Consider the following 15,252-nt stretch of genomic DNA (forward strand, 5'->3'; position numbering starts at 1 on the left):
GTTTTTTATCGTCATATCGCCCAGCCCTAATCTAAATGTATTTTTATCCCCCCTCCTATAAGAGATGAAGCAGCTCTTTATGACTCCATCAGACATTTAGATCTTAAAGTCCCACTCCAATCATTTTTAATCTATTTTAAAAGTGTTCCTAGTGATCTAACACCAAGCACACAGTTTTTTCTTGGAGTAAGTCTTTGAACAATCTTGAAAATGTAGCTTTGGATGTGTTGTAACACTTATACACAGTGAGGTGTTGCTGCTGCGCTCTCATGTTGCGCTGTCTGTCTGGCACAGTATAGCTCTGCTCTGGCCCAGCGAGTGGGAAGTCATCAGCAGACTCTTCATCGTGGATCAGGCCATATCCATCCACTGCCTCCGAGAGAGCACAGAGGGCTCCACCCCCCAGTACACCACCCAGCCCGGTAACTGCAGCTCCTGATCTGAGCGGCATCTTTATTTCTGCTTTGATCCGCTGAATATCTGGAGAGCATTGAAGCTGTCAGAAGCTCATCTTTGCTCCTTATAAAAAAAAAATATGTAAGAAGTCGAATGAGCTTCTTTAGAATATGGGTTTATGTTTTGGTTCCTGGTTCGGCATCTCTGAGAATATTCTGAATAAAGTGGTCTTTAGAAATGAAACACATATAATGCTGATCAGGGATCAATCAAAGGAATATGATGGATTAAGAGGCGTCCTCGGAGTCCTGACAGACTCTGGTTTTTCTGTCCATTTGTGTGATCAGAGCTGTGCTGGGACTGCAGGGAGAGCTTTTTGTTCCAGCAGCAGAAGGACCTCAGAGAGTATAATCAAGCCACCATCTACATCCGCAAAGTCCTGGAGGACGCCAGGGTGAGGCGGTGCTCCGAGCACTCACTGTGTGTAAAGGTCATAGTTTAACCCGCTGCTTCCATCTCTGCATAGATGGTAAAGGACATGACTCCAGAAATGAACGCCAGCAGCTCCGAGGCTGAGGAGGAGCGGGAGGAGCATATGAAGGTGGAAGGAGGCGAAGACCCAGACTTTGGTCAGGTGCGTCACGACCTGTCTACCCATGTGACAGCTGCGTGTGGGTTTTTCTCAGTCTGCAGAAATAACCCCAGTTCTGACGTGTGCTGATCTGTTAACAACATTTTTAATGACTCTAAAGGGGCGTGGAATCCCACGCGGGTTCAGCCGCCTGACTACTCAGCCGCTGTCTTCTCTGTGCTCTGTTTCTCACAGTCGTCCCTGCTTCAGTCTCAGGACGGGGCGAAGCGTCTGAGGCTGGCCGACGGCACCGCAGCACCTGCGCCTCCTCCTGTGACCACCTCAGCCAAAGTGGGCGGGATCAGGAGGAGCACTCGACATCGGAAACTGCGAGGGGAGAAAGCACTGATTGTATCAGCCAATCAGACGCTAAAGGAGCTGAAGATACAGGTAAAGGGGAGGAGTTCTGCAGGTAACTGTCTGAGTGAGCAGCTCTGACTCCGTGTGTCGCTGCAGATCATGCACGCCTTCTCCGTGGCACCGTTTGACCAAAACCTCTCCATTGATGGGAAGAGCCTGACGGATGACTCGGCCACACTAGGCAGTCTAGGCGTTGTCCCAGAGAGCATCATATGCTTAAAGGTTTGACATCAGTGGTGTTGGGGGAGTGGTTTCTGTGTCCAGTAGTCCTATCAACACTCATGACTGTGTGCTCACCAGGCTGACGAGCCCATCGCAGATTACGCCGCCATGGATGACGCCTATCAAGGTAAGTCATCACTTTGCAGACGCTCTTGAATCCTGGAGGTTCCACTGACGTTCTCTGCTTCCTCCACAGTGAGGCTCCCAGAGGAGGGGTTCAAAGGTGAGGTCCAATGATCGCATCCATGCAAACGTGTCTGCCCTCTGCTTAACTGACAGCCTCTTCTGTCTGCAGGAACGGGGCTTCTGGGACACTGAGGAACGCTGCAGCCATGACGGACGACGTTTTACACAAAAAGCTTGAATTTGTCAAGTGTCTATAAATAAATAAGTGCTTTAATTTTTAAATGTTTTCACCAAGTTTTCTTGAAGCTGTCAGCGTGGTGTCCATAATCTCTAAATTGAAGTGGGCGACTTAAAAGTGTGACCTCATAAAAATGTCAAAAGACACAAGTAGGTGCAGATTCTTTCAAATGTTCTGCAGAACCTCACAGACAAATCCTGACAGAAATAGAATGATTGTGGTTGCGAGGGAACATAATTCATTTTTATTTTCACATTGAGGGTTTAAGATTTTTTTTCTGGAAGCAGATAAATAACTAAATATTGGTAATCTGGGTTGTGAATGAAAAATAAATAACTTTATTTTCTGACTTCAGTTCATAAAGTCATGAACAGCATCTTGATTTCTGAATTATTTTGAACTTCATGGAGAAAGTTGATGTGACACAAGTTTTAACTCTAATAGACGTAGTTTAAAGTATGATGCTCAAATCCTGTAAGTCCAGAAAGATGATCACGAACAATCATCAGATAAACTACTCATAAACTGTCTGGTTTTGGGATTCCTTGATGGCCTCCAGCCCTGTGTTTGAACCCGTCCACAAAGATCTTAACTCCATCAAGCTTTTGTGTTCAGTTCTGTAACCTCACACATGTGGTCCTTCTTGCTTGCATAATCTAACCACGAAGCTGGGTGTGCATGTGCACATGCACGTGAATGTCAGTTTCAGTGAATAGGTTGTAGTAGATCCTCAGGATTACCTGCTTCATATGTTCAGCCCCACAGCTGGACAGAAACTAGTTTGTCTTTACAGTTTTCTTTAATCTAATTAGGATTTGATGCTTCTTCCTGGCCTGCAGCTGCTGACTCGTTGTAATCTCCCCAATAATCCGTCCTCAAATGGGAGCTGCACATACACATGCACACTCATGCACAAGTAAACGGAGTGACATGCAGACACACAGGTGCACACAGACACATGCTAACGTGCAGACATACGCAGGTAAACACAGGCAGATGCTAACATGCAGACATGCAGGTAAACACAGGCACATGCTAACGTGCAGACACACAGGTGCATGAAGACACATGCTAACATACAAAGACTCTCACATGCAGATACACAAAGGTACATGCTAGCGTGTGCAAAAACACAAACACATGCAGAGAAGAGTGTAGTGTGCATATTTTTTTCACAAGTAAAATAAGATGTGCTTTAAAATGTGAATGCCTATTTTAATAATATAAACATTAAAAAGCCTTTCCAGTACCTTTGTGAAAGATTAAGTATGCTTTCATTTTTTAATGTGTAAATTATACTAAAATTAAAAATTGAAATTTTACTTAAAAAAAAAAAACTTTCTCTTATTGGTTGCAGTCCCTTTGGAAACAGCTGTCTGCAATAAATATCTTAACTCCAAACAAATGTGTTGGGTATAACCAGTATTTAAACTATGCTTTTATCATGAAAGATGTTGCATTCTGTTTTTTCTATTTTCCAGTTGCATTGAATTTTATGTCCCAAAACATGCTTCTTTGCTCATCACATACTACTTTGGTGATTTGTTGGAGCGTTTATAAGCTTATTGGTTGTAAAGTCATAACGTAACTATAAGGTGAGATTTACTGTTTGAAATCCTCATTTTAAGCAACATAAAGTCCCCCTCCTGTTTATTATGGACATACAGAGATTAAATCTCAATAGGGTTTCCTGGTAAAATAAAGGTAAAATAAATTTCTCCTAAAGATTTGAGAAAAATAAGTCTGCCAAATGTAACCTTACAATAAAATAAACAAAATGCTCCCTCAAAATAAATGTAAATGAATGAAAACACCCAATAAAGTTGCCAACAAGTATAAGTACTTGGTGCTGAAAAACTACTCTAAAGAGTAAAATTTTAATTAACTGGACAGCATTAATTTATTTACCCTGAACTGCAAAGTTTTATAGTATTCTTTCTTTTTTTATGTAGGTCTGTATGGTCTCTATGTAGGTTTTACCCGTTTGTCCTTAAACGCATCACGACGCTTTTAGATGAATGGGCGAAGCTCCGCCCACTGCGTGAACATCCGCGAGGCACCTGCAAAGTCATTCACAGGCGCGCACCGTTCAGCAGGACCGTACCAGCGTTCCCCAGGTAAGAAAACTAAACTAGAGACAGAAAATATTGCGTGTGTGAAAGGATTCTTGATGGTTTTGTGTTGTTCTCTGGTTGTTAATGTTGTCTTCACATTCTCAAGTGTTTGTGTGTAACTCTTCAGCTGTGTTTAGGGGTGAGAAATATCAGCAGTTTCTCATTATTTTATCTTCTTTCTCTGATTTCTCAAAACCCGTGCAGCTTCTCAGAGGTTCTTTAAACCAAAATTGTGAATGGTAGACTCAGTTTTTACCAAATAAATGAACATTTAGTGAGGAAGGAGCATCACTAGTTTGATTTTTACTGTTTGAGAGTACAGAATGTTTTCCTGATTCTGATGGAACTGAAGGACATTTGGGTCCAGAACTGAAGAATGACCCAGATTAATCCCTTTAAGGGAAGCTGTATATAATATGAGAAACATGAGCGCACCTTGGAAGATTATCTGTGTAATCCTGGACGCTTTTAAAACCCGTGTAAGGGATCGGCACAAATGGGCTTTACTTGTTTATGTAAGCAGAGCAGAAGAATCCTGAATCCAGAACCTCATCATCCAATCAAACTTTGACTTCAGACCTCTTCTGGCACACTTAGATCACCTGACGTTCCAGGAAGCCTTTGAATGCATTTCAATTGTGTCATGAAACATCTCATTGATTTAGCTGAAACATCCAAAACTGTGGTTGAAGATGTGGACAGAAATTCAGCCCAGAGATGAATACCAGTTTTTCACTACTTGGGGTAGAGTGTCTGCTCTGAGACTGGAAGATCGTGAGTAATACCAACGACTAAAAATGAGACCCAATATCTCCCTGTTTGACACTCACCATTAAGGGGTTGGATTGGAGGTTAAACCACCATATGGTTCCTGAGTGCAGCTGTGTCTGCAGCTTGCCACTCCCCCAAGGGATGGGGCAAATGTGGAGAGCAATTTTTCCACACGTAGATGTGAAACAAATAATAGGTCTTTGAGTTTAACTTTAAAATCAGATCTTCTTTCTGTCCCTCCATGACCTCCAGAATCTACAGCCAAGTTGGAGTTAAGATGGGGCGCAAGGAGATCTCCTGCAGCTGGAAGAAGAGCACCAGTAACATCAAGGATGTCTTCGACTTCGAAGGAAAAATGGGCTCGTGAGTTCTGCAGATGAACACTTAAAACTTACTGTATACTCTTTGAGAAATCCAGTTAGAATTGTAATTCTTTTTCAAGTAAAGTTTGACTAAATAGTTTGACCCAGTGGAGCCAAACGACTCTGAAAAGACCAGAACCAGTAAGAACAACCATCTGAACCACAGGAGAGCCTACAGCAGAAGGCACTTCCTCTGTTCAAGAATGAGAAGATTTTGAATCAACCAAAAAACCTATAGTCTGAAAGAGAAGAGCGTTGAAAATGTGTAACCATGATGCATTAAGTATGAAGTGAGTGAATCCTGCAGCTCTTTGGTCCAAAGTAAAAGAGGGTCAGAACTTATCCAAGCCTATAAATCTTTAAGACATGCTCAAAGTCTTGACATCATCAGGTTAGGTACACAAGAATAGCTAACTATTATCAGAATGATAAAATACTGGTTAAAAAAGGAGTGGACCAAGCACAGAGCCCTGTGGTACACCACAGCTGGCTCACAGGTGTCATCTGTACACCATTCAAACCATCATTTTGGATTTTTTTGTGTCACAAAGAAGCATTTCAAGCTCTGATGTGGAGTACAACAAACTGCTGTGGCTTTTTCTGTCCTGGACACAAGTCTTCCTCTGATGTGAATGAAGCGTAGATCTGATTTGTTTTCCCAGAAGCCTCAGTGTTGTTCAGAAACGGCTGCAGCTCAGACTCGGTTGGATTGAGAATATGACGCTGAGGCGCAGCTCTGCATGCTGCAATGACCCAGCTGAGATTAGCTCTCAGGAGGATAATCCCTGTTATCTCCTCCCAGGAACTGTTTTTATCAATGGGCCCTCTCATCCAGGAGGAGTTATCTGCTCCTGAGGCCACAGATGGATGAACGCTTCCCATTTGCCTGTCCTCTATGAGGGCTGCTTCATTATTAGCGGAAGAATTTCATGCTGCAGATGGGATTGATGTTTATAGATGCTTTGTAATCTGTCAGGTCCACTTGTATCAACCAAACTGAGCATCTACTCAATTCTGATGTTTTTAGGATATAAACAAAATCAGTTCTTGTGTTGTGGATAAATCTTCATTTCTGAAACATTCATTCACATTTTACTCTGCCCCCCCCAAGTTCATGCAGGGTTACAGCTGTGAAACACACTGCCTCCCAGTGACAGAAGTTAAGAGATAAAAAGAGGGGGAAAAATCCAAATTAGCTCAATCTTTTCCTTGAGTTGCTGCAGATCCTATTCCAGCAGCTCCAGATCCTCCTTCAACAGCTGCAGATCTTTCTGCACGTCTTCCTCACCAGCCGTAGAGTCTCCTTCTGCAGTTGCAGAACCCCATTCATTAAATGCAAACCCTTTTAGTTGCTGCATAACCTCCTTCAGCTCCCGAAGATTCTCTTTCAGCAGCCATAGTCTTCTTCTGCAGCTTGAGAACTTCTTTCAGCTTCAACTGCAGGCCCCCTTTCAGGAGCTACAGTCTCCTTCTGCATCTGCAGAGCCTCCTTTCGCTAGTATCTGCAGAACCTCCTTCAGCTCCTAAAGTTCTTCTTCAGCAGCTGCAGGTCCCCTTTCACCAGCTGCAGTCTCATTCTGCAGCTGAAATCCTTCGTTAGTATCTGCAGAGACCCCTTCAGCAGCAAAATGTTCTCTTTTAGCAGCAGCAGAACCGACTTCAACAACTAAAGATCTTACTTTTATATCTGCATTTTCTTCTCCAGTAAGATAAGATCCAGACATAGAATTGCCAAATATCTAAAATATTAAGACCTCTTATGCAAAAGATAGAAAAACTATTAAGTACATTTTTATCTGAAACAGATACATCAGATAATGTATCAAAAAGATACGGCCTTTTGGTCAAAGTACAAGTAACAGTAAAACAAAAAGTAATGTTTATTTTCAAAATCATTACACCAATTGAGGTCGTATATCTTCTACTCTTCTAAAATGTTATGGAAACGTCCCAATTACAAATCCAAAGGCAGAATACAGATTCCAGGACTTTAGCCGGTTGTAACATCAGGATATGGATTAAAACAGTTGTAATTATAAAGGAATAATCCTGCCCACTGCAGGACCTTTATATTCTAAATTTTGGTTTATTAAATTTTAACTTAACCAATTTTGTTGTATAAAAATGGCAACAAGCAGCTTTTGTGGTAACTGATGGAGTGTGAAAGCAGCTTTAGTCCTGGCTGTGTGCGAGTCAGGTGTGTGTTTGTGTGTCTGCTTATGTCAGAGGAGGCTTCAGGAACATCCTAGCACCACTTCGTTAGAGGATTAGCATGGCGTCTGCCTGGATCAGAGCCGGGCTGTGGTAGGCGTTGACGCAGAAAGTGTCGGAGGCGATTCCTTCACTCTTAAACCTGCCAGAGCTGAACGTGTTGCCCGTTCTGACTCCAGAGTGCTATTTCTGAGGCAGTTAGCATGTGGACAGGTCTCCTGACCACGAACGTTTGGGGGATTACCTCCTTCTTCTCTCAGGTGAAGCAGAAACTGCTCAAAAAACACAAGTGGCACACAGTCGTTAAAGTTAGCTAGAAACCTGAGGCCAGTAGGAACAGAATCATATAAGCTAACAACAGCTCCTTTAGTTTTGAGTTTTTCGCTCTACTGCATCTTTCAAAGCTGTGTCTGTAGGAGTGAACGTTCTTTGGGTGCTCATGTGGTCTTAAATGATGGACATCACCTCTGAAGAAGATGAGGGGAGCCATCATGTCTGTTAAAGGTGGAGGACATGAGTTCTGTCCATTAACGCCTCCTCCTCTGTGTGCAGGGGCTCCTTCTCAGAGGTCTTCATGGTGAGGGAGAAGAAAACGGGTCGTCTCTTTGCCCTGAAGTGTCTAAAGAAGAAGCACCTGGCTCACAGCAACCTGGAGAATGAAATCAACGTCCTGAGGAGGTGAAGCTCTCCCTCAAGCATGTTCTGCTTCGAACCCCGTTCTGGGTGAAGCGGAGTTGAACACTTGCTCAGCTGTGGAGCTTCTGTCTGTGTTTCAGGATAAAGCACGAGAACGTGGTGGGGCTGGAGGACTTCTACGAGAGCCGCACACATTACTACCTGGTCATGCAGCTGTGAGTGAATGCTGCTTCCTGTCTTGTTCAGAGGTTTGCTTGACTGAGCAGTGATGTCACACTTCTGTTTCTGCATGTGCAGGGTCTCAGGCGGGGAGTTGTTTGATCGCATTTTGGATAAGGGGGTGTACACGGAGAAAGACGCCAGCAGAGTGATCAAACAGGTGCTGCAGGCTGTCAGCTACCTGCACCAGAACAGCATCGTCCACAGGGACCTGAAGGTAACACTCACAACTGGAGGGATCCGTCAGAGTTTCTGCAGGTAGAACACAGACTGATGATGTCTTCCTGTTCATGTCCGACAGCCTGAGAACCTGCTGTACTTCAGCACGGACGAGAATGCCAAGATCATGGTGAGCGACTTTGGTCTGTCCAAGACTCTGGAGCATGGCGTCATGTCTACGGCGTGTGGCACTCCAGGATATGTTGGTGAGTGCTGTAACTGCCATGTGACCTTAAATGTCAAATTAAAACCACATAAATTGGGTTAAAACAAAAGGAAAATTAATAGGCAGAAGACACTCCCCCTGCTGGAGCCCGAAACCCCCGTTTTAAGCCTTTAAGCTTTTTTCCTGTTTCTTCTCTTTTTTATCAACCCTTTTGCATTTATTTTTCTCTGTGGCACTCTCTGTCACAGAGAAAAATACTGCGTTTCGTCTGCTCTGATCAGCTGATTTCACCCGCTTTTTCTCTGGAGGTAAACCTGTCTCGTTTGAACACCTTTTTATATTGATATTGTCAGCCTGCCCCAGGGCAGCTGTGGCTACAGTAGTAGCTTACCATCACCAAGTATGAATGAGGTGTGAATGAATAATGGATACACAACGTAAGCACTTTGAGTGTCCTGAAAAGCGCAGATAAATCTAATCCATTATTATTATTATTATTATTATTATTGAGTTGAAAGAAATAAAATGATTGACGTTTGAAGCTCATCTTGCACACTAAACTGCTAAGCAGTAATAGTTTATTGACATTCAAAAGCTTGAAACCTGATAGTTCTGAAAAGGGTTTAAAAATATAATTTTGAAAGGGTTTCCTAAAGTTGAAGAAATTTCAGCTCACGCAACTGACTAAAGTTACGAAATTTCCGCTTCCGGCTACAGATTGAGCACAACTCTGCTCCTTAAGGCTTGTTGTGATGGCAACTGCACTACATTCAAGAACATTAGTAGTACACTGAAAAAAATCAGAGGAGAGAGTGAGAGCGCCGGCATTGACTGCATATAAGAGCTAGACAGAGTGAGTGTGATGTCATCCTTAGAAAAAGATTTACTTCCTGCTCCAGTGAAATGAAGTCAATTCAGTTGACATTTTTTTTTGCCTTGTGGATGCCACCATGTTGAAGTCAGTAAGCAGCGATTGGTCCAAGTCAGTCTGAGTCAGCATTTCTATGGAAACCACTTTAGCCAATCAGACGTGGGCTTGTTGGAAGTCCACGCCCCTAACACTTGAAAGCAGGCTGTGCCAATCAAATGTTTCAAATGTTTGACGTGAGACCAAATACTTTTATTTTTATCCATTTAGCCAGTTTATAACTTGAATACCTTACACTAAAGAGATTTTTTAACCTCACAACTACAATGATCATCAGCTATTTTTTTTTCTAAAACCAGTGAAAAAATGCTTTTAAATTTAAAGATAGGAGATAATTGCTGTTATTTGTTTATCAAAGGACAAGTATAAATCATGGAATAAAACAAGTTTGTTCATTTTTTGTAATTACGACTAAAAACAATCAAAAAACATGCCTCATCTGTGGTAACAAACTGAAGCTCAGCTGTTTTTCTGCTGTGAACCAGCCAAATGAAAGGAGGAATTTAGACCCATGCTGACTCATCCAGTCAGCTAACCCTTCCACCAATGAAGCACACTGATTTGTTTGGTTCCAGGTATACTAAGGTTTCTATCATTACACTCATGAAGCTTCTTTTCATTCATTTTAGCTCCAGAGGTTTTGGCTCAGAAACCGTACAGCAAAGCGGTGGACTGCTGGTCCATTGGAGTCATCTCCTACATCCTGTGAGTCCTGATTGTTCCTCCATCATTAACATGAAGCTTTTTTATACACGTAGAAACACATCACAGAGCAGAGGGGCAAAATACAAGTTTAGAACCAGACACAGAAGATGAAGATGATCAGCACATTCAGAGCATTAGTTAGTTAAGCCCAGCTTGGACTTTGTGAAAAGTTGACATTTCATCACTAAAGTGCTGAATCAGTGGATCTGTGAGGATAAAAAGCTGCAGACATTCTTCTGAATCAGATGAAGGCCCAGATGTGTTTCAGAATGAGGGGTGTTGCTCTGTCTGATTGGACCTGCTGTGCTCCCATGTCTGCAGGCTCTGTGGATATCCTCCCTTCTTCGAAGAGAACGAGACTCGGCTATTTTCAAAGATCATGAGGGCCGAGTATGCCTTCCACTCCCCCTTCTGGGACAACATCTCCGAGTCAGGTGTGGACACATCGGCTCTGTTGCAGTTTGTACATGTTTCTTTCCTGATATAAGACAAAATTTAAAAGCAAAACACTCAACAAGACGAGAAAATGAGTCAATACGAGTCTTAATTCCATTTACTGTTAAGACGAAACAAAATAAGGAAAATATTTGTGAGGCAAACACCAAAGTGTGACCTTCTTTTCTAACTAAGCTGAATTATTCAGTAAAGCCTGTAGGGGAGGCTTTTTTCCTTCAGGCAGGTGAGTCAGTACCTGCAGCTGGTAAATCAGGACTAATCCAGCAGGTCAAAGACCTATAACTGTGTGCAGTAGGCAGTGGAGGACATCGCTCTCTGTCAGGTTAATCTCAAAGATTATGAGAACAAATCCCACTCTATACTTAGATGATGTTGTGGTCAGGTGATGAGTTGAGGCTCATGTGCTCAGACTCGTCATAGTGGGTCAATAACCGGGTTTTCTGTTGACGTGGAGACTGAGAAGAAGCCTTAAACAGAATTGGTTCTTTAGACCTAATCCAGTCTGGCGTGTACACCTAATGTGAACATCTGCAGAACAGTTATGAAGCTTGTGTGGATCCAGATCCTCTCTGAATTTCTGAGCTGCAGTCAGTGTTGCCAGATAAAATCGCTGTTTTCCAGCCAAAAAGTGATCTAAATACTACCAGACTTTATTAGCAACCACCAAGGAATAAGTGGGAGCTCACCGCTCCTTTCCCCCCCCTCAAACATTAAGGAAAAAAAGAAGTAAAAGAGGAAAAATGCAAATAATCTAAAACTAGGGTTTCTAATACAACATATTATCATGAACAAAAGTGGAATTTGTTCTAGCACTTTAACTTTTCATGAATTTAAGTCAGGTAGAATACAAGCAAATGTCTTTATGACACATATAAGGAGGGTTTTGATTTTTAAAAAGCTGTTCCTTTGAACATACACATTTTTCAAGTATCTATAAAACTTTATTAACTAAATCAAACAATTCAATCAATTGAGATTACTCCCCAAAAAGACTATTTGGTGTTTTCCTAACTGTTTATGGACAGGAAATGTTGTAAAAGTTACTGTATATATTTTCATAAAACAAATAATTTATTGTTTCTTTATTAATATCACAAAAAGCGCTGTTGTTTTGCTGCCCGCCTCGCCTTGTGTCTTTTCAGCGCAGCTTTTCTAAACACTAACTAAATGACAAACTGAAGTACATACTTAAATGGAAAGTGAAGACATGTTAAAAAAGTCAAATATTATATAAAAATTAATAAAGCATGTCAGTATTTGGTGATTAAACTAAAGGGACAATCAGCCCGCTTTATATTGGAGTGTGTAATCTGCTGTGAGGCAGAGCTCCCAGCCTACAAGGCAATTTAACAGGAAAAACGCCAAATACAGATCTTTTAATTGTAAAATTATTAAAATGATTCAAATCACATATAGTAGGTTGTACATCTCATAATGGCCCAGTATTATCGTATTGGCTCCTGGTGCAGATGTACTAATATAATGTTCCTGTGATTATGTATTTTTACAATTTGTACATGTTGCTAAGACTCTTGTCTAGTAGAATGAAGGTGCAGAGAGTGAAAACAGAGTAAAATGGGACAGACAGTTTGGTTCAGGGTTGATGCTGCTGCTGAAGCGTAACCCTGTAAAACCATTTGTATCATATTTGATCCACACATTAATGAGACTTTTATGGCAGCATGATCCAAACTGTTCTTAAAAAGCTCATTGTTTATAACTTGGTCCATGTTTTCAGCCCTGTAGTTCATTATCATTCCACTAGGGGCAGTGGAAGGACTTTTTCTGCTCATTTCAAAATGGCTGCTTCCATGAAAGCTTTTGGCGGGAAAAAGCTTAGCTAAATTCCAAAACATTAACTCACCTATTTTTATTATTTTTTTCATGGCTACTTTCTGTATTGAAAGAATACTAAATTAAATGATAAATATTTTTTTAATTTAGTTACACCATGTTAAAAATGTGTGGATCAAAAATGAGGTGCTTTTTTCATAAACACTCATGCTGATATGTTGTTAGTAAAAACTTAGCAAATCACCCAACGTGTCATCATCAAAGAGGTTCAAAAAACACTTTAATTCTAGAAAATGTGTTTTGTTTGTCAACTATTTGATGTAGTGGGCTTTACAGGGTTAAAGTGAACTGAAGCTTACAGTGTCTATGCCGTCTCAACAGCCAAAGACTTTGTCAGGAACATGATGGAGAAGAACCCCATGAAGCGCTTCACCACTGAGCAGGCCCTCAGACACCCATGGTGAGTGCTGCGCTAGAGCTGCCACGCTCCCTGAGGCCTTCCCCCTCACTGAACGCTCCGTCTTGATTCCAGGATCGCTGCAGACACGGCCAAGGACCTGGACATCTACCCGTCCGTCTGCGAGCAGATGGAGAGGAACTTTGCCAAATCCAGGTGGAAGGTAAGTGGAGGAGCCAAAGGCTTCAGCATCTGGAGGCTTTCACGAGTTCACCGTGTTCCTGCACTCTCCAACAGCAAGCCTTCAATGCAGCCACAGCCATCCACCACATGAAGAGGCTGTCCCTAAGTGAGCCCTCCCCCTCCCCACTTTGCCTTCCTGGCGTCCCCACCGAGACCCCCACCCAGAACCAGCAGGAGCCTGACATCCCCCACCCTGACAAAAAAGACCCCCTGGATCCGAACGGGAACCCTGTCGTGTCTCGTCATGCGACCCCAGAGGCCACCGAGCTCCACAGCTTCCAACCAGAGAACGACACCACCTTCAGGCCGGTGAAGAGGTGAGGGTCTGCACAGACCTTAGGGTCAACCATCTGCCACTTCTCTGACGGTTTCCTGTAGGGATGATCATTTTTATACAGCTGTCCACTACAAACAGATGTAGCACCAATACCAATGCAAACATCAGAAATGGTTGTTTCACAGTGATTTCAGAACTGTTATGTGGTATTTGTCAGAGGCTGAGCAGATAAGAGTCATTTCCAGCATTACTTCTTGCAGAGATTAAAGATGCTTTCATACTTGTGATATCTTCTGAGTGGAGGTCTCATCGTGTCCCTCTCTGTGTGTCGTGTTGCAGTGTGGACGTGGTGGCTCAGAGGACGGAGCCCCCGCTGCAGTCTGGCGTCTGCGCGGTCATGTGATCGCCTTGGGGCCGCTCATACAGGTGAATCCGCGTCTTCACCTGTGCTGACTCCAATCCCCGCTCTTAAACTGATGTTTGACAGCATGTTTCTTGTTCCTCAGTCTGTCCCACAGCGTGGCGTCCTCTTCCCCACAGGGGGGCGCTCCCAGGCCTGCACTCAGCCTCACGGCGTCTGCTGCTGCGCCCCCCACTGCCGCCGGCCCAGTTCGAGAGCTCAGTGAAGACTGACGTCGGGGTTCTTGACGGCTCCTTTCTTCCCACAGAGATTGTTGAACTTGTTTACTTCTGCTGACCATAGATTATAATATTTATGCTGATTTATGGGGGACGTTTGAAGGTGTCAGTTTGGGCGACAGCTAAAACCTCACTGATGTGTGTGCACGTGAGCGTGCACGTGTGTTAGATTGTCTGAATTCACAGTTTTGTGTTTATCATTTGCATAATCTGGATTAAAAAAAAACATATTTTTGATTTAAAAAAAAATATACGGGCAAAAAAAAAATACACAGATTTTAAAATTCAAGGTTTACAGATTTATAGATAATCTATAAACATGTTAAGGAATGACAGAAACTTGAAGCTTTTTCATGCATTTTCAGATGAACTTATTTCTATTTATTTTCACTGAAATACTTTATTTTTGCATGTCACCTACTTCTCTTTACACTTTGCAAAACATTTAATTTATTCTTGCAGTATTTTATTTGTGTCAAATATGCAGTTTTATTATTATTTTTTGTTTCTTTATTTGTCAGTTTAACTGATTCCTTCATTTTAGAATCGAAAATGATTAAAACCATATAAAAACATAAATTGTGTATCATAAAATGTACAAAATAATCAAATTAATGATAAAATAATAATTTGATCTGTGAAGTTTGATGTTGTGTATTACCCCCATGGATAGTCTGTTGTTTCAGTCTTCACCTTCAATATTGATGATTTCTTTCGTGTTTGTATATATTTGCAGACTGAAGTATTGATTTTTTTTTTTTTGGAGGTTTTGACACATTTGTCATAACTGACCTGATGAAGTGCCACAAGCTGCTGTGAAGACAAATCCGTGCTGTAGAAATGTGCATGTTTTGTACTGTTCTGTCAATAAAGCTGCAGGATCTGAAGTCAATGCTGCAACACGACAAACTGAAGGACTGTCAGTGAGCTGGAACAGTGGAGAAATGGTGATTTCATGTATGACTTTGATTCAACAACTGTTTCCTTAATGGGAAATTAAAGAAAATGTGATTAAAAACAATAAAAAAAATTCAGATTCTGATTTTATTTCCATTTGAACAAAAGTGACTCTTCCAAAATATGACGAATAAGCTGCATTTTCTAAGGAAAAAGTATGAAATTTATTTAATCAATTATACTAT

General features: G+C 41.9%; 2 protein-coding genes across 4 annotated transcripts in view; both read left to right on the forward strand.

The window, feature by feature from the left end:
* The window catches only part of usp48 (ubiquitin specific peptidase 48), a 13,331-nt gene extending 11,008 nt beyond the window's left edge, over positions 1-2,323 (forward strand). For 2 of the 3 annotated variants that reach the window (XM_024269158.1, XM_024269159.1), the window contains exons 21-28: positions 295-422; positions 744-850; positions 923-1,030; positions 1,223-1,417; positions 1,484-1,609; positions 1,688-1,736; positions 1,806-1,832; positions 1,905-2,323. In XM_024269158.1, coding sequence (XP_024124926.1) covers positions 295-422; positions 744-850; positions 923-1,030; positions 1,223-1,417; positions 1,484-1,609; positions 1,688-1,736; positions 1,806-1,832; positions 1,905-1,927 — 763 coding nt within the window. In that variant the 3' untranslated portion in view covers positions 1,928-2,323. Of the gene's footprint in view, positions 1-294; positions 423-743; positions 851-922; positions 1,031-1,222; positions 1,418-1,483; positions 1,610-1,687; positions 1,737-1,805; positions 1,833-1,904 lie in introns of those variants that run through there. The other variant, XM_024269160.1, reaches the window with a different exon arrangement.
* A 1,654-nt stretch (positions 2,324-3,977) lies between these two features.
* LOC112144580 (calcium/calmodulin-dependent protein kinase type 1D) lies at positions 3,978-14,997 on the forward strand. Its single transcript, XM_024269157.2, has 13 exons — positions 3,978-4,090; positions 5,111-5,221; positions 7,984-8,109; positions 8,208-8,282; positions 8,365-8,503; positions 8,588-8,711; positions 10,229-10,304; positions 10,626-10,738; positions 12,936-13,014; positions 13,087-13,174; positions 13,249-13,511; positions 13,811-13,897; positions 13,978-14,997. Exons 2-12 carry the CDS (start codon positions 5,136-5,138, stop codon positions 13,872-13,874), a joined length of 1,233 nt encoding a protein of 410 aa, XP_024124925.1. The 5' UTR covers positions 3,978-4,090; positions 5,111-5,135; the 3' UTR covers positions 13,875-13,897; positions 13,978-14,997.
* The last annotated feature ends 255 nt before the right edge of the window (positions 14,998-15,252 follow it).

The sequence above is a fragment of the Oryzias melastigma genome, linkage group LG5 (genome assembly GCF_002922805.2).
Source record: "Oryzias melastigma strain HK-1 linkage group LG5, ASM292280v2, whole genome shotgun sequence".
In the NCBI taxonomy this organism is placed as follows: Eukaryota; Metazoa; Chordata; class Actinopteri; order Beloniformes; family Adrianichthyidae; genus Oryzias; species Oryzias melastigma.